Source organism: Lutjanus erythropterus, chromosome 22 (genome assembly GCF_056507025.1).
Source record: "Lutjanus erythropterus isolate fLutEry1 chromosome 22, fLutEry1.hap2, whole genome shotgun sequence".
Taxonomy (NCBI): Eukaryota; Metazoa; Chordata; class Actinopteri; order Lutjaniformes; family Lutjanidae; genus Lutjanus; species Lutjanus erythropterus.
The window spans coordinates 8,109,673-8,129,060 of NC_139338.1; the positions used below are offsets into that span (position 1 = coordinate 8,109,673).

The 19,388-nt window shown below is 39.3% G+C and overlaps 1 protein-coding gene across 1 annotated transcript; it reads left to right on the top strand.

Moving 5' to 3' along the window:
- Positions 1 to 4,265: 4,265 nt before the first annotated feature.
- slc38a2 (solute carrier family 38 member 2) lies at positions 4,266 to 17,566 on the top strand. Its single transcript, XM_084710552.1, has 16 exons — positions 4,266 to 4,531; positions 5,738 to 5,857; positions 6,234 to 6,315; positions 6,398 to 6,513; positions 8,860 to 8,933; positions 9,040 to 9,132; positions 9,490 to 9,565; positions 11,943 to 12,025; positions 12,284 to 12,342; positions 12,801 to 12,962; positions 13,073 to 13,152; positions 13,280 to 13,380; positions 14,792 to 14,916; positions 15,013 to 15,157; positions 15,367 to 15,464; positions 15,577 to 17,566. Exons 2-16 carry the CDS (start codon positions 5,739 to 5,741, stop codon positions 15,691 to 15,693), a joined length of 1,530 nt encoding a protein of 509 aa, XP_084566678.1. The 5' UTR covers positions 4,266 to 4,531; position 5,738; the 3' UTR covers positions 15,694 to 17,566.
- Positions 17,567 to 19,388: the final 1,822 nt, after the last annotated feature.

Here is a 19,388-nt window from a genome sequence, read left to right on the forward strand (position 1 = left end):
TTGCTGTAAAATGAAATTAGGGTTTAATCAGTGTAGAGGTGTTTGCTTACCCAAATTAAAATAAATAAATAAAAATTTGAGAGCTGTCAGGTTATAGTAAGTATTTTGCAAGCAAGCTAAAATGTTATCAAACTTTATACAGTTTGGTAGCTAGCTAGCAAGTTTAAAAATGTATTTGTTTGGTAGCTTTCTAAAAAGTTAACAAAGCACGACATTCTTCACTTCTTAGCTAGAACGGTTTTAAAAATGTCATCCTTTGGTAGCTAGTGAAAATTTTAAAATGTTGCATTGGTTGGTAGCTAGCTAGAAAGTTTAAAACATAATTTGTTTGGTGGCTTGCTTAAAAAATTAACAAAGCATGACACTGTTGGCAAGCTAGCAAGATAGTTTTTTTAAAAAATGTTATTGTTTGGTCACTAGTGAAAAAATTTAAATGTTAAATTGTTTGATAGCTAGCAAGAAAGTTTAAAAAAGGTTTGGTGACTAGCTAGAAAGTAAAAGATATTTTTTATTAGCTAAATAAAAAGTTAACAAAGCATTACATTATTTGGTAGCTTGTTAGAAAGTTGACATTTTCATTATTTGGTAGATAGCTAAACAGTTAGCGTATACATGATGACTTGGTAGAGAAGCTCTAATTTCTCCTCCTTTGAGAAAAAACTTGTTGGCCCAATTAATGGAGCAATATGGTCTCAAAATATTGTAATTCGAAGTAAACATCTTATTTGTATTTGGCTAAAATTTTGATTTTATTTACTGCAGTGAAAATCGTGTGCACCTTTCAAGAGCAAGACAAAGAAAAGTGTATGACAATACACATATGACAATAGCACCATGGCTTTCAAAGAAGAGTAACCCGCTTTTCCTGTTGTGGTTTGTTTCCTCCTCAGTAATGAAGGAAAGTTGCTGAGGAATGGGTGTAATATTAACTTTGTGTCACAAGATCATGAAGTCAAAATGACTGTCAGGCCATGAACATTGAGTGGAGCAGTTCAGGGCGTAACGACATAATGACGCTGCATAATGTGTCAGAGAAGAAATTTCTCAATGGTTAGCTGATAATTAGAATTCTGGCTCCACATCACAGCGAATGTTGTGCTCCTCTTTTAGTTTTGAATATGCATCATGGGTAATTTTTGCTTTGTTGTCATCCTGAAGTGACACTATCTTCCAGACTGACTGGACTCAGGTGAGTCAGGTTTGTTCATGAATGCTGAGCAGCTGAACTATGTACCTCTGACCCCTGACCTCCATTTTCAGAAGTTTCTGATACAGGACTTAAGTTACACAACAATCTGGTCTTTGTTGTCATATTTTGTTTCATAATGTGCTGCATGTTTTCAATGGGAGGCAGGTCTGGACTGCAGTCTAGGACCCAAACTTTTTAACTACAAAACCATGCAGTTGTAACACACACAATGTGTCTTTGCATTGTCTTGCTGAAGTGAGCAGGATGGATGGCATCATGTGTCGCTCCAAAACCTGTGTGTACCCAGTATGTTCTGTTCAGTGTATATTTACAAAAACAATAAAGTTTAACAATTTGAACACTGAATGAATTGGTAGTATATAGTAATACTGTTGCAATAGTAGCTAGTATCAGTACAAGTAGTAGTAACTCTATTTTATCAGTAATAGTTAAGGTGGCATATTTTTTTTAATATAAAATTACAATATCAGTACCCTGACAGTGATACGGTTACCAGTGGAGTACTTCATTCGATATTTTTTTTAAAGGTTTTTCTTTATGAAGAACACTTGCTGTGATTGGCTGCGAGCAAAACCATATAAACAGCCCTACTTGGTACTGGGTTATTTCAATTGATACACTACAGATTAAAAAGTTGAGAAAACTCAAAATTTCAAATCAACAGACTACAATAGATTTTTGAGTTTTAAGCCCAACTCAAATTCTTCAGTTCTGAAAAAGTTTTCCCAACTACTGATCTTTTGTTGAGATAATTTATTTTTCTTCTTTAGATAAACTTGTGGAAGGTGTATATATTGTAAATAGTCTGTGTGTACAGTCCTGTACTTATTACTTAAATTTTATATTTCTTAGATTTTATATTTTTAAACTGATATGTACATACATTTCTTCCTTCTTTTTTATCTTAATATTTTTAAGTACTTATTGTCACTTTCTGTCTGTACTGCTGAGCTGCTGTGACAAGTGAATTTCCCCGGTGTGGGATCAATAAAGTTCATCTTATCTTATCTTATCTTATCTTAAACTTAAAGCTTTGAACTTTATAGACTCAAAACATTGTATTTTAAAAAATGAGTAAATTCATTGATGTGAAAGTTAATTTTTTTTTTTTTTTCAATTAAAACTATTTAATTTTTCAGACACTAAAAAAAGACAAATCAAGTTTGCAACTCACTGGAGCATACAACGTTTTATATATATTTAGTCTTGACACCTTGAAGTTGTCAATATTAATTATATAGGGGAGGTATCTTAATAAGCCTTTTTGGCTTCCAACCTCTCCTGCACAATGTTTTAATCTTTTGTTATTTTTTTGTCTTTGTATATATATATAATGTGCAAATAAACTAAACTAAAACTATAAACTAAACTAAAACTGACCAACTTTTGAAAAAGTTTGTTTTAATCTCTAAAACTCAAGGATTCAAGTTTATCTAAAGAAAAAAAGTATTGTCTCAACTAAAATTATAGGTCAGCAAAACTTTTTAAAGTTTATTTCAAAACTTGAGTTTGATTTGGGCTCAGAATTTAAAAGTCTGTTGCGGCCTGTTGCCTTAAACTTCTGAGTTTTTTACAGTGTTGCTTAAAGGTAATAAGTAATAACAGTAATAGTACTATGTGATATTAGACTGTGTGATATTTATGCATGAGGACAAAGGTCAGTCTATAAACCTGCCTAATAGGTAACAGGATGTACAAGACTGAATCATCTCAGCATTAATAATAAACTGGAAACCGGAGCTGTGGAATATTTCACCACCACACACACCCACACTCATCTGACCCGGCGAGGAGGGCCAACTGTGTGAAGGAGGATCAGGATGACCACTGCTGTCACATGACAGCGTTTGTGTGTAATCTCCTTCAGACGTGGAGGTCTGCTTTGAAGCTCCACTTACACCCTGATGAGGAGCGACAGACGTCCAGGACACTTTGAGTGCACTTCACCTTCAAACAGTCTCGAGTGGCTCTACAGTACAGTGTTCCTGTGGAGTTAAAGACAGAAAACATCACTGTAACACTCATCACTTTCTGTATAAATTAATTAACTGAAAATCTATTCAAATGATAGAAAAACTCTTGTACTGTTAGGTAGTATTATCCTGTAGTGACTTTTTTCAGAGCAGCCATATTGACACAAAATAGTAAAGTAAAACAAAGGTGTGACCAATGATAATAGAGTTCTGTAAAAGTGCAGCTATTGTTCATGTTGGCTCATGTTGGCAAAGATTTAATCAAGGCATTTTAATCTACTATTTCATATGCGAGCAAACAATGCAGCATTGTGTTAACTATTTAAGTAACTAGCAAACAAAATGTTGGGTCAACTTTTTAGCCAACTAGAAAACTTTGTAACATTTTGTTAACTATTTAACTAGTTAGCAAACAAAATATGTTAACTTTTCAGCTAGAAGACATTTTGTTAACTTTATGAGTAGCCAACAAACAAAGTCGCCTAACGCTTGTTAGCTGCAGTGTACTACAGTCCCAACATCCACCAATTTGATTGATTGATTGATTAAACTGATTTTGGTTCACATAAACTTGAATTTACAACACATATATTGTTTTTTTAACTGTGCAAGAGTCTTGCTTAATTTTGAATCTGGATTTACTCATTTTAAACCTGGATTTGCAAAACTATGAATTAACTGAAGTGAATTAACTGTCTCACTGTCTGTGGTAATGATGAATGGTTGTGGTATTATGATAGTATTTTTATAGTGCTTCATTATAACAGCTATTGTAAAAATACACTGGAAATCCTGGGCTGGCTTTCCTGAGGAGAGTCTCTAGGTCAGTGCTGTGTTTGTATACAAACCCGCCGTCACTGGTGTGCGTAAAAAGTCTCCACCTCCTTCCTCCTACCCAAACCCCTCCTGCTCCTGCTGCTGTTACACTCTCTCTCCCCCCTCTCCCTCCTCCCTCCTCTTCCTCCCTGTGGTCTGGGCTGATGCAATGCTCATCTTTATAAAGGGTGAGTCCCCACCCCTCCTCCAGCAGAACAGGGTCTTCTCTCCGAGCGCACCGCATCTCTGGGAATTTGATTGCATTAGAAATTAAATTCTTTTTGATTTTTCGCGTCGGTTTATCTTAAGAGTATCTTTTTCTTATTTCTTCTTTACTTGAACTGTTTCAGTTTTTTGAATTAGATCCTGTCTGGTGAATTAGGCCTATCCTCATTCATCTTTCAATTCATTGATATTCAGCCTAAATACACTCAAGGAATCAGACATCTTTTGTGAAGAAATCGTCCGGACATTTGCTGTTTCTGTTTTTCACTGAAAGGATTTTACACGCATCCTGCCACATCTTCACAAGGTAAGAATGCCGGTATCTTATCGCCATTAGAGGCACCGACTGTCTGCTGTCAGAAAATGAGCGGGTGTAGGCGGCAGTTAATGAAAGATCAATCTTTTAAAGCTTTCAGATGCCAACATCATACATTTTTTTTTGGATTCTTTTTGTACAGAATCACCTCATAATTTCGTCAGTTTGTATTTAGAATCTCATGTAATTAAAAGTAGGTGTCTTACGGGCTCTTTTGGGTTAATTAGTCACTATTATGAGTATTTCCTGTCTTATTGGCTGTGGAGATTTTCTTCGAAAAAGGGAAGGATGCCGTTTCCAAGAGGAACCAGGGCGCTTTATTTCTTACCAGGTCAGCCCTGGTCCAAATAAATAAATAATAAAGCAGTGTGACAGTGATGCTGCAGTGCTGGATCGGACTGGACTCGTGTCTGGATGTGGCACCACTGCTGCCTCACAGATAAATAAAGACAGGCTGAGTGAAAATGATGAAATGTAAACGTGTGTCTGTCTTTGTGTGTGTAATTTGAAGAGGCTCTAACCATCATAACCCGGCTATGAATCAGAGCGCAGAGCCTCTGCGCAAAATGGAGAGCCATGCCCATATAAGACACAACACGTGCCATTGTTTCCATCGGTGCCGGTTGTGGAATTAATGTAATTAAAAGCGTCCAGGACTGCGACTTTTGCGCTCTGTGTGGATCTGCGTGTGCGCACTGTTCAGCCAAGAGATAAATATGACATTTTAATAAAACACTGAATGTCTAAATTAAGATTTGCCTTAATGTCGTTTCATTCTGGTTGATATTTATCTAATAAATGTTCCGTGTCAGGAAAAAGGCAGTGACACGCCCTGTTTTCAACCTTTTTTGTCGTGATTTCGGAGGGAAATGTGCGCAAAAGTCAGCGCCGCGTACTGCGGCTTTTTTTTTTTTTGTCATTCAGCGACTACAGCAGCAGCAGCGAGGCTGAGGTGATGTCGGGTGGACGAACATCCAGGTCTGGTATTTTTCCACTGCCGGTGCGTCACCCCACTCCCCCCTCCCCCTTCTAACGAAAAGTCACGTGACGAGGAGAAGCGCGCGCCGCCTATAATATTGATTATTCTAACCGCTACGTGAACGCGCACAGCTAGAAATAAAAAGAAACGGCGTGACGCACGCAGCAGGAATGCGTAAAAGTGGACATTAGAGAATAAATGTGGTGTTTTTTTTACAGTATGAAACAGCCCACTGCTAAAACGGAGATGAGCCGTTTCAACATCTCTCCTGAAGAAGACAGCAGCAGCTCCAACAGCAATGAGTACACCTACCAGGACAAGAAGGTCCCACTGAACGGGTGAGACAAACAAAATATTAAAATAAAGTGCTGAAATGATTAATCAATTATTTTTTAACTATTAAATTACTAGTCAGCTCTCTTGATTATCAATTCATCTTTTTTGAGCCATATTTTTTTTTTTTTTTAAATCCATAATTCATGACAGTAAACTGAATATCTTTGGGTTGTGAACAAAACAAGACATTTTAGGACGTCATTTTGGGCTTTGAGAAGCAGTGATTCAACATTTTTCACTATTTTCTGACATTTTATGGAGGAGACCAATAACTGATTAATCAAGAAAATGAATGATTGATTAATTGATGATAAAAAATGATTAGATTTTCATCATGTACACCTACATCTCTTTGATTTCTTCTTTTTTGTCTTTTAGTCAATACTCTGACATCGATGCAGAGAGTCAAAACTTCCTCCCTGAACACAACCTGGGCAAGAAGAAGTATGAGACTGAATATGTAAGAGCTTCTCTTCTCTTCTTCCTCTTTTATCTCTTTTATTCTCCTGTGTATTTTTTCCTAACCTTTAGTTTCTCCACAGCACCAGGGCAATGCCTCCTTCGGCATGTCTGTATTCAACCTGGGCAACGCCATCATGGGCAGTGGCATCCTGGGTCTGTCCTACGCCATGGCCAACACCGGCATCGCCCTGTTTGTGTAAGTTTTTTAAGTATTGTTGCATTTTAGTAAAATGCAGGTCTGTAGAGGTAGAAAGTGATGTTTCGGTGGTGACGCCAAGGCAAAAACAACCCACAAAGCACCTTCAGGAACCTTGATGTGGCATTTATGTCATACAAGAGGGTGAGGTTCAGTGGAAAAAGAAACAAACGAGGCTGCAGTGAAACAATATTACACTGAATTCAGCAGAGGCAGGTGTGGTTTTGTCTGTGAAGAGCGTGAGGTCAGGATGTTCTGAGCTTCACTGGGGTTGATTTTTTTTTTCCCGCCAGCAGTGTGTGTGCGTGTTCACTCTGCAGCCGCTTGACCCTGAGCAGCGACAGATTACACCGAGGTCGAAAGTTTACAAATGCTCATCGCTGCAGTTGAAGTACTCGCTATCATGTTTGCTGTAGATAAAACCACAGAGTGTTCACTGGCAGTGGGAAAAACGGAAAGAAGATAAGTTTTCTTCAGGGAAAATGATTGGTTATCCTGCGCAATTTCAGATCACAGTGTCTTCAATTTTGGTGTCTCTTTTCTAGCTTATGTTCACAGTTTTAAACCATTTTTACATCAGTTGTTCTCTGAATTCCTTAATTCTTCATTTTTGTTCCTTACATGACATAAAATTTCCACATGAAAATGTCTACAAACGTTAGACGTATGTCCGTTATCCCAAATGTTTCCAACAACGGGCAAACACATAGAAATACACAGTTTATTCAAGGTAATAATGTCTTTCCTTCCAGCTGCTAGTTGCTGTTTTTTGGGAAAAGACATTTCAGATAGATTTTTTTGGCAATAGTGTTTTTTTTAATAATGAAGACAGCAACTCCCATGAATCCACACTACTTCAGATGTGATCAAACAACATTAAACAAACGTCTTTTGTTGTTTTAATGTGAAAGATACACCTGGTGGCACCTTAGGAGCCAGAAACCAGCTAAAGAAAGACCAGTAAAGTCACACTATAAGAACATGACTCACTGTAGGCTCCAGGATCCTCTGGGTGCCACTAAACGGCAGTTGTATGTCAGTTTACAAACACAGGGAGTGGCAGGCAGAAGCAGCTTAGCTGAGCTAATCCCGCCGCATTTGGGCCATTTGAGTTACGTAAAGCGACCGTACGCTCGCGGGAGATCATGAATGGAACGCAGACAGACAGCATTGCTCGCTGACCAATCCCAGCCCTACATCTGCAGGAAGGAGCAGGGGATTACAAAAGCCTGACAGCGACTACAGTGTGCGTCTGTTTGCATTTCGAAAGTCTTCTCATCAGTAATAGACCTTTTTAACGGCAGCCATTTTGACATGAAATAGTAGAGTAAACAAAGGTGTTGCTGTGTACAAAGGATACTAGTTAAGGTTCGGTTCCATTCAGAGTGCTGCTCACTGCTACACTAAATGGAACAGGACCATAATTATCATTGGTAACACCCGTGTTTACCCTACTATTCCATGTCAATATGGCTGTCTTGACACTATGACCAGTACAAAAAGCCAACTAATCTCCTGCAGAACAAACTGACTCCCCATAAGAGGTCGTCCAAACCATATATTTGGTGAGCTGCGGCGATTAGATATGAATGACTGTGATGTCAGAGGCAGAGCAGCCAGTCAGAAGCAGCCAGAGGGTCACATGCCGGCTGCACCCTTACAGCACAGCTCTCAAATGTCCTGCAGATTAATTTTCACCTGGACTATTAATATCCAGGCAGGCACATAACGCCGGCTCTGCAGCAGCAGCAGCAGCCCAAGGGTGCTAAGAGGATCCCCACACAGGGAAACCTTTCGTCCTTTGCAGCCCTGCTGATGCCGCCCGTGACTCGAAAGAACCTGCAGAGCGATGCTGCCTTCAAGGTCTTTGCTGACAAGGCTGACAAAATGTAGGAAAGTGCAGGTTTTCGTCACATCTGACAAGTTTTATTACTCAGAAGCAGGGCAGCTCCTTGCTATATGCAGACTATGCAGATGCATAGTGGCCCCAAAGCCACTGACAGATGAGATGTTTGAATTTCATAACAGATTGATGCATTTAAATGTTAAGGCCACCAAAAAGCTAGACACGGCCCTGCTCAACAGTGAAAATCTGTAGACTCTAAGGTCTCAAGAATGAATAGGCTCAAAATAAACAAGTAGAAATGTATGAAATCATCTTGTCTTTCATCCAAACGACAGAAGAAGTGAGTCAGGGTGTTTGTTTTCTGCAGTCAAGATGAGACATTTGTCATTTAAGGTCCCATAATCAATAGACAGTGTGGCTGATTTCTCTGTTTCTCTTTGTAATTTCCGTCTTGGTCACAAGTGAACATCCAGCTAAAGATTCGTCTCCTCTGTTTACAGGATTCTCCTCGCAGCCGTCGCCATCTTCTCGTTGTATTCTGTCCACTTGCTGCTGAAGACGGCCAACGAAGGAGGTGAGTCCATCAGAAGAGTCCCGTGTCCAACCCCCCTGATGGCTTCCTGAAGTCCTTCTGAGCATTAAAAATCTTCTTTTCTTTGTGTATTTCTTCTTCCTCTCAGGTGCGCTGGTGTACGAGCAGCTGGGTTACAAAGCCTTCGGGTTGCCGGGGAAACTCGCCGCCTCCTGCTCCATCACCATGCAGAACATCGGAGGTGAGAGAAAGCATCTTTTTATAACAGTTACACAACTATAATTGAACTTCCACAACCATGTGTTTATTCCACAAGCTAAAACACTGTCTGCCTGTGTCTGTGTGGTGGGGAAAAAAAGAAGGAGGAAAACAGGACTCTTGGCAGATGGAAAGCAGTGTGTGTTTTGGAATGTGGGAAGCTTCCAGTAAAAACCTGAGTCATTTTACAAGCATGTGTTCAGCTTTTTATTTCCTCCATCAGCCCCTCAACAAATATTAGACATGGCTATTTTTGTAGTGGAGTTCCCTTTAGGACATGACTTGGTTAATTTCTATGGAAATACAGGCTACTAATAACTGGGAATTTTTGTCTTCACAGCCATGTCAAGCTACCTCTACATCGTCAAATACGAGCTGCCCATCGTCATTCAATCCTTTATGGGACACAGCAACGGGTGAGTGACCACACGTTTTATTATCTTGCAAACTTTTGAAAAGTTGAAACAGAGGTGTCTCTGCACACGTCCAACAGTCAAAGTAGCTTTAACTTGACTGGTGGTGGATGATTTGACTTTAAAGGGACACTTCAAGTCAGAATTAAAAATACAGATTTTTCCCCTGGCCACAGACCTTGTTATCAGCAGTTTTATGTAGTAGAGTCGACCGAAACTACTTTCTTTCTTTTAGAAAGAAAATAGTTCCTACATGAAACTGCTGACAACAAGGTCTGTGGGTTATCTTGAGTAACCGGGTCATGATTTCTAGGAAAGAAAGAGAAGAGACATGTATATTTTTTTTGTGCTTTGAATACCACAAACCGAGTGCCATTTAGTCCCATCATTTTGAAGAGAAAGCAGACATCTCTACGTCCGGCCAGGAGAGAAAATTGTAGTTTTGATTTTGGGGTGAACTGTCCCTTTAAAGGTGCCCTTTTGAGTTTTTCTTGTAAATGAACAAACGTTATATTTACAACACAGATATACAAACAATGCTACATAGTAGTGGTGAAAGACCCTTTAATTTTTTTTATCTTTTTAGGTTGCAGTAATCAAAGCTAGGTGTTTCTTTGGTTTTCTATTTCATACTTATGTATTTAAGTTGGCAGAAATAGGTACTAAGCATATAAACATGTAACTTTTGCAGCTTTGAGAGGAGTGTTTCTTTTTTTCTGGGGACCCACTTTATAAATGCATTTAGGCGGCGTTAACAGGCCATCTAATTCTTTTCATTTACTGTCACCAGGAAAACAATATAGAACCAAAGAGCCAAATAAAATCTCTCGGCCTCTCTCTCTCTCTCTCTCTGGGAATGAATGATGTAGAGCGTAAAATAGATGTTCTGACAAAGTCAACACGTCTGACCAGATTTCCAAGAAATGGATGAGATTGACCAGATCGCTGTCTGGCCTAGAAGCAGTTTATTAGATTTTTGGTCGCAATTCAGATCTGACAACCAGTTAAAACTTGCAGTTGTGCAACTGTGAAGCAAATGTCAATATAGACGAGTAAATATATTTACAAAGTATGTTTGCAGGGTCAGGGAATTTAATGATGTGAGATTTTGGTGATTGTAATTGACGGACAGGTGTGTTCTGGTACTAAAAAATATTTCCCAAAGAATAAGGAATTTGAAATGAGGTGTAAAAGAGAGGCAGAGGCACTTGAGGTGAAGTGGCACATCAAGCAAAATGGCTGCCGGTTGTTTTTCAAGTGTCGGTGAAGTGGGGAAGCTGCGTCTTTGCCTTTCTGTTGGAGGAGAGACGGGGGGGGAGTGGAGTGGAGTGGAGGGGAGGAGGGGTCTGGACCTTGGAAAGGGACGGACAGTGCGCAGTGTCTCCGAGCGGCCCTTCAAAGAGCCCTTTTAGAAGACGCAGCCGGTGCCGCATCGAGACAGAGCGCGGGGGGGATGAGCTCACCCCGACCTCGCCTCAACTTTAAAAAATTGATGCGGTTCGGGGCTCCTCAGTGCGGCTTTGTTCGATGTACTTGTGTGAGCGATGCAGTCATTCTGCGCAGGCCGGCCTGCGTCAGCTGACATGCAGATGTCTGCAAAGCCTGGACTTGACGAGACGTGTCTTAGCGGCAGCGCAGGGGTTTGATCTGCTGCAGATAATCACGACATGTGCAAGAAAATTCTGACCGCACAGTGGATTTAATGTGATGTCTTCTGTCACAGCAGTCACTGCTGATTAGTCTGCTGGTTGTACAGCAGCCTTTGGAAAGATAATCGTGTTTAATCAAAGATAAGGGACAATAAACATGTAAACAATTATGAAGAAACACTGAGAGACACTGCACTGCTGCCAGAGGACGGCTGACTGAGATTACAGCATGCTAATTACAAAATAACAGATAATTATAGTCATCTTTAAAAACTTGAAAACGCTTTGTTCTGCATCTTTAATTAGCACAGACGTTTTGTAATTATGTTGGAAACAGTTAGACTAAATGTTTACTTATTGCTTGGAACAATTGAGTGGGACGACATGTCCCTACCATCACTTCACACTTCTACACCCTTGATATATAAACATGTTGTAAAAGCTGATCTGAGCCTCAAAGACTAAATATATAAATAAAAAACATCAGTATGTCCTGAAAAAGATAAAAAAAAAAGTATCTAAATAAAAAACAAATGTTAAAATTTCTTCAACTGATGATAATACCCACAATTAAATATAAATGCATTTTATATATATATATATATCTGCCTTTTACTTTCTATGCAGGATAAAAATGATATTTTGAAGTTGTTCCAAGAAATTGTTTGGTACAGAATTGAACCTGATGTTTAAAATTGTTTAATTAACGTTGTTGTGTTGCTGTGTTTCAGTGAATGGTACACTAACGGTGACTACCTGGTGCTGCTGGTGACAGTTGTCATCATCCTGCCTCTGTCACTGCTCAGGAACTTGGGTAAGCATTGTGCGTGTGTGTGTGTGTGTGTGTGTGTGTGTGTGTGTGTGTGTGTGTGTGTGTGTGTTGTACAATCGGAAGTGTTTCTATATCAGGTCAGTTAAGAGTCAGTGACGCATGTGTGCAAGACTTGAAAACAAGTCTTAAAATATTCACAGCTCAGAGTGAGGTGATAAAAAGGGGCATTGCGCAACTTTAAAACAGAACCCTTTCATAAAAACACAGGAGCTCATGTTTGTGTTTTTCTCACCTCCTCAGGTTACCTTGGTTACACCAGTGGTCTGTCCCTGCTCTGCATGGTGTTCTTTCTGATTGTGGTGAGTAAAAACCCACCCCATTTCCTCATTCCACTGTCTCACACACACACGTATTTCCGACACACCCCCTTTTGGCACACGAGGCAGCTTGTTGTGCCAGATGACTCTTAGTCAGAGAACAAATTTCAGTTTTTCCGTGAAATCTGTGGCTTCCCACACAGTGGAAAAGCAGGATTTATTCACTGGAACATACAAAAAGCCTAAGTCATAAAACACTGGAACATAATAAAATTCTAGTGAAACTGAAAGTTGGCTGCAACTTTGGTGTCTTTTTGAGATATTTACTGTGTTTTTCTCACAGTAGTCTGGTGTCAGTGGTGTTTTTTGTTTCTCACAATGAGTGACACACACTTTCAAAATCTTTTCAACCAGGAAAACCACATTTTTAAAAAGCTTTACTGAATATTAACTCAAAATGTTTGCCTATTTCAACTAAAATCTGCTGTCCTGTCCTTCAGGTGATCATCAAGAAGTTCCAGATCCCGTGCCCTTTACCTGAGGACATCAACGCTATAAATGAAACCCTTAAAGTGCTGAACACCTCCTTGTCCCACCTGAACAACACCGCTGTGGACTACGAGGACGCTTGCACGCCGAAATACTTTGTCTTTAACTCTCAGGTAAAGCTCTTCAAAAGACGAAACGTGGAGAGTTTAAATTTGTACAGAATCAAAAAAAAAGATTCTGTAATATTCATGGTGTGATTTTGAAAATTTGGTCTGTTTTCTAGACTGTCTACGCCGTTCCCATCCTGACCTTCGCCTTCGTGTGCCACCCCGCCATCCTGCCCATGTACGAGGAGCTCAAAGAGTAAGTGTGCACTGCTTTCATTTCAAACCACAGCTTTAAAGTCAAGAGTTTATCTCATATTTACATTTAAAAGAAACTGTACTCTGGTGTCTAAATGAAACCTCACCTCTTCTCCCTCCACAAACAGCCGCTCCCGCAGAAAGATGCAGGGTGTCGCCAATGTGTCCTTCCTGGCCATGTTCATCATGTACCTGCTGGCTGCACTCTTCGGATATCTGACCTTCAACGGTGAGTCTCTTTGACAGGAAAAAAAAACAAAAGCATTGAATGTGCACACATATAAACATTATACAGAGTTCAGTCAGTAATCAGTAACTGAATACAAATTACATGGTGATTCTTGTAAATAGTAAAGAAATTTATTGGATTACAAAAATGTAATCTAATCTGAATACCTTTGGATTACTTTCAGATTACTTCAAAATCACTTTGAAAATATTTAACCTTATATGAACATTTTTTTTAAAAACATCTCAAAACATTTTAATGCAAATTAAAGGCATTTTTTTTTAAATCAGATTCTTTTTTTGTGAAGCCTTTGTCTAAAAACTCCTGAATCAGACGCGCTTTTATGAGTTTTTATGGACTTTTATGAACATTTTACTCTAATTATAAATAGATTTAATTTAATTTTTTATGAACATTGGTTGCATAAATTGAAAATTGCCAGATTTAATCAAAATTCTAATCAAGGAATCCTTGACAAAGTAACTGTAATCTAATTATAAATTTTTTCAAATGGAATCTGGCCTGATTGCAGTTTATTTTTTTATGGGAAGCACAAACCTGTATGGAATCTAAAAATGTGCCAAAATTCCTCAGGAAATGATAAGCAACAAAGAGTTAATCAAAGTGAGTGTGTCTGGGTTGACAAGCGTTCATTGTCCTTGACTACTGTAGCAACCATTCAGAGTTAAGGGAATACACTTGTGAGTCCAAATTAAATAGTGCGTATCGCTGGAACAAAATGCTCAAGGCCTGTTATGCAATACTGTGAAAAAACCCACCTGATGCTGGAGGCCAGTGTGCCACTAAATTTCTGTTTCTGTTTGTCATGGCAAGAACATCTGAGCGGATGTGCACAAATAACTTTTTTTTTCTCGGAGCATCAGAATGGTTATACAAGAGCATGACAGCGTGCCAGTATTTCCTCAACAGCCAGGACCGGCCAAAACCTGATGTGGGGTGGTGCGCGGTTTGAGTCACAGCCAGTACAGATTGAGAAATCCTCAACGTTTGTTCTAACCTGCTTGGTGCAAACAGACGGTTCGCTCTCTGCTGCAGCAGAGGTTTGGGAGTGAAGTACATCGCTACAGAGAAGTTTAAAAGGCAACAAATATAAGAACAAAAAATGCGTAGAGGGAAATATCACAGATACCACTAAACAAAAGTTCTTAGTCTGAGTAGTTTCGGTGTTTTCACATATTTAGACCAAACAGATTCGCAAAAATGTTTTGTTTTCATAATAGACACAATGAAAAGTTCTAACGTCAAGAGGAAATGAAAAACACCTGTTTACCCACCAATCAGTTTTCGACTTTCAGTGGCGCAGAGCTAACATCCATGTTAGCTAGAAGTGTTGTGTTTGTGAATTGAGCTGTCTTCAGGTCTAAAGGGTCTCTGCTGTCTTCCTTTACAGTGCATGTGGAGCCTGAGCTGCTGCACACCTACTCCAAGATCTACAAGGCCGATGTGATCCTGCTGATCGTTCGTCTGGCCGTGCTGACCGCCGTCACTCTCACCGTCCCCGTGGTGCTCTTCCCTGTAAGTGTCATAGAGATGGAGAGCCAATCTTAGAACACTACTGTCACAAGTTGTTCTTGTCGGATTTACCTCTGTTTTTTGTCTCCCTCTGTGTAGATCCGCACCTCCGTCAACCAGCTCCTGTGCGCCTCTAAGGACTTCAGCTGGGTCCGCCACACCGTCATCACTGTGGCCCTGCTGGCCGGAACCAACGCCTTGGTCATCTTTGTCCCCACCATCAGGGACATTTTTGGCTTCATTGGTGAGTGTCAATAGCCACGTTTTCATCAAGTCTGTGTGTAGAAAAAGCTGAACAAGTTTTGTCCTTTTCTTTTGCCAATTTACTCAAAATTTGGTTAAAATGTGCAATATAGTTCATGGAAAACTGGTTTATGTGTGTGTTAATGTATCTGACAGTTGCATAAAAAGCGTCGCAAACAGAAAATGTGACTAAATTTTCCTCGCTCACAGGCGCTTCTGCTGCTGCCATGCTCATCTTCATCCTGCCCTCGGCTTTCTACATCAAACTGGTCAAGAAGGAGTCCATGAAGTCTGTGCAAAAGATCGGGGTAAGGAGCTAGTTGTTACATCTATAGGCACATCACTTTAAAAATATCAACATGTTTTAAAAATAATTTACTTCCTTGCTCGAAGTTAATGTGAATCCATTCTCCTCTCCAGGCCACCGCCTTCCTGATATGCGGCTTCATCGTCATGATTGGCAGCATGAGCCTCATCATCCTGGACTGGATCCACAACGCCTCAGCCAGCCCGGACGCACACGCCGACGGACACTAAAGCTTCGCCTCTCCTGCTGCGTCCAGCCAGGGAGAGAAAAGGCTCTCAGCGCTGGATCGCCACGACTCCGCAAACCAACAAAGATCAAAATGTATTGTAAAAAAAAAAAAAAACGAAACACACAAGAACTCACGTGATGCTCGGCTTTGACTTCCTGAGCAACAAACCATGCCATTCCAAGAGAATGTATCCGAACTTTGTACAGTATGCTGTTATAGACCACAAAGATGGTGTTTTACTTTTTTTTTTCTCTTTTTATTGCAACTTTTTTCATTGTCGTTTTTGCTCGTTTTTATTTTTTAATGTTCTTTTGTAGTTATGGTACAGCTGAAAACAAATATTTGAAGGTGCCTCAAATCAAAGATGAAATAGTCATAGAGTTCAAACTGCAGCTTACACTCAGGTACGGTGTTAATGTCTGTGTGAGTGTGGCTGTGACCTCAGTGCTCGGCATCAACAAATCCTGCTGAGAACAGTACGTGAATCTCCCGAAGATTGACAAGAGGCAACAGACTTGAAAGTTTTATCCTTCTCAAGGACGATTAAGTTCCTTCCAACATTTGTTGTCGTTTTTTTTTTTTTTTCCTTTTTTACTTTGCCAAAAAATGTATTTGTAAAGCATCTTTGTATATTGAAAAGCACTTACTGTTCAGCACACTTGTGGAGAAAAAAAAACAGACTTGTCAGTTTTCACAGGCGAGGCCTACTACACCGACTATTCAGTATTCGTATGAAGGTTTTGTGACCTTGCTTATAGTGTCAGCTTTTCCTTGTAAAACATAGTATAAGTCAACAGAACCTGCCTTCTCAAGCCCAACACTGGGAGCTGCAGAGTACCTCAAATGAGGACTCTTTCGAAACTGTATTTACTCTTATAACCTGCTGAAGATCTTGTTGGAATAGCGTGTGCAGCGACGACACTACTGCTTCAAGACCTGGAGGCCACCGAGCCTCCAGTTCCACCTCCCCACTCAGGGGTGGGGGGAAACTTAAAATTTTTTTCTTTATGGGAGAATACTTTGAATTTGACCACATGCAGTGGTTGTAATGTACCTGTAAAACTTGCAAAAACAAGATGAAACAGTCAGGAGTCAGGTGTGCTCTTAAACAAAGACAACCAAGCAAGAACAAAGAAAGCTAAGGAGAGCGTCTGTCACAACGTTTTGAGTGTTTTTATGTATGGTTGCGCAGTTTTCTGCTTTGTTTCACAATGAAGAACTTGATAGCTCGGTGCGGACTTGTTTCCCTCCGAGTCGTGAACCTGTCATCTGACGGTGCACTGTGCTTCCAACACTAACTTAACACATCACCAAACTGTTATTGTCCAACATCTATTTATGGAAGACCGTGAAATCAATGTAATTTAATCTATTTTACTATATTTATATAATATTGTATGTATATATATATGTATATATATCTATTGAGTTCAAGTGTATATACGCTTTGTTTTGTTTGAACTTTTTTTTTTTTCTTTTTTTTTTTTACAATAATGCATTGGAGCTGTACTACAAAACCGAAAAACCCCAAGCTGGTGAATTTGTGATACTGAATTGGCTCCACTACACTGGAGCTACAGCTGTTCATCTCTGTTAAGACTGACTTAATTATCCTACTGTGTTGACTCTGTGAAACTGTTACATGTGCAAGCCACTGATACAGCGGCAGCAGTCTTGTCTCCTTTTTCGCCCCTGAACACGAACCTTGATCAGCAAAACGTTCTTTACGCACATCTTGGTTGGAGAGTACGTCAGCCATCTCTTGACCTCAGGAGCAAAGAGGGCTACGCCCGCCAGTGTTACACTCTTGTTTCAATGAAACACTATGTATATCCTGTACATAATGTCCAATTAAAATCAAAGATAATCTATAACATGGACTGTTGGGTTTTATTTGTGTCCTGAATAGTTTGTTATTTTGGTTTATGGGGACCAAAGGAGTTAAAACTTGTCTGTGAGTCCTGAAGTTTGTTAAAAGGGAATGTCTGGTCAGACATGCCAGTCGACCACAATAGAGGCCACGAGGAGGCCTTTTAATGACAAACAAATTTTATTTTCAAAAGTTTTTAGTGGAAAATCCTTTTGAATTCTTCTTACACAAAGAATAGGGAAGAGTAAAATACCACATCTTTCCCATGTATTCTGTGCAGTTTGTAATTTCTTACTTAACACATACATAACAAAATCCTTAAAAAACCCACATAGGATGAGGACAAACTCTGATCATACAACACCTAATCTTATTTATTTCTTTACTGGTCCCCAAACATGATTCATGTCCACTTAAAATCAAACTACAACATGGCATCAGAGTTCCTCTTCTTTTTTTTGTCCAAGCATGTGGTTTATGAGAACAAGGAGTTAAAACTGATCTGGATTTGTCCCACTGATGATCATGCAGTTAACAAGAACACTGAATTTCAGAATAATAATCCATCTCAACAGGGCCATTAGGTGGCCTTAATAATAACTAATATCACAGCAAGTGTGAGCAATATTAATAGACTAAAGACAAACTGATCGGGGAACATCAGTACTGTTCAAAAAGCTAAATGTTTAAGAAAATATGTTTTTCTCCCTTTTCTCTTTGTTCAGAGTAATAACTTCTAGGTTGTTCTGTCTGAGTATTTAAAACAAATATTCATGCAGTTACTCTGCCTTCCACACAAAAACAAAGGCACCTTAATAATTGTGGGATTGTAACTATTCTATAATTATTAAGTGCACACTGACAGGGAATCCCACCGAGCATGACTGCAGTGTTGAAGTCAAATGAAGTGATTTCCTCTGAGATGAACATCATTTTCTTGACAACACTGCTCCCTAGTGATCAACACAGGACACTCCACAGCTGGAGAGAAGAACATGTTGCCCTTTCTGTCCCATAGAGATGACATTTTTCTCACCAGGACAGATCTTTTTTCATGCCAGCCATTCTAACATGAAATAGAAGGGTAATCACAGGTGGTACCAAAGAGACTAGAAAGGCTCGATCGCACTAAATGGAACGGAACCTTAATTAGTATCACTGGTAACACATGTGTCTGCCTTATTAATTCATATCAATATGGCTGATATGGAAAAGGTCTGTTGAGTTAAAAAAATCATGACTGACCTTGGCAACAGCTGGCAAATGTTTCTCAACGCACGATCAATTGAGTAGCAGTTCTGGAGATTGTCACTATTTCGTGTCAATTTCATAAAGCTTTTATTTGCACAGAACTGTATGTTCAAATGTCCACTTTTGATTTTAAGAAATTCTCGCCTACATTGGCCTAAGAGTTAACCCTCATAAGAACAGGTGACAAAATAATCTTATTCAAAGCTTCTTTTTTTTTTAAACATACCTGTTATTCTTTTTAATTTGGCTCTATTTTTTTTTTATTCATATTTTATATTGATATATTTTTGCCAACATACACAATACTAGAACGCTAAAATAGAAGCAGGTAAATGGCATCATTCATTTTATAATTCTGACAGGACATGTCAAGATGTCTTCAGTGAAAAGGGCTAATTCTTATTGGTTCATTGAGGCTGATGATGTAATTCACCCACCATCAGAAGCTGAGGTCTAATTAGTCAGATTAATTGAAAACACCTGCATGCAGAACCTTTAATCACCACTGTCAGCAGTTTGCTGTGACTCACACATGAATGCATTCTTCACTAACAGTGTTTCTTGAAAATGTAGAT

What these genes read in the sequence shown, in the direction of transcription:
- slc38a2 (XM_084710552.1), top strand. Translation starts at nt 5,739, where the DNA reads ATGAAACAGCCCACTGCTAAAACGGAGATGAGCCGTTTCAACATCTCT. An exon ending in AAGAAGGTCCCACTGAACGG is followed by an intron (nt 5,858 to 6,233) that starts GTGAGACAAACA and finishes TTTGTCTTTTAG; the next exon opens with TCAATACTCTGACATCGATG. An exon ending in CACCATGCAGAACATCGGAG is followed by an intron (nt 9,133 to 9,489) that starts GTGAGAGAAAGC and finishes TTGTCTTCACAG; the next exon opens with CCATGTCAAGCTACCTCTAC.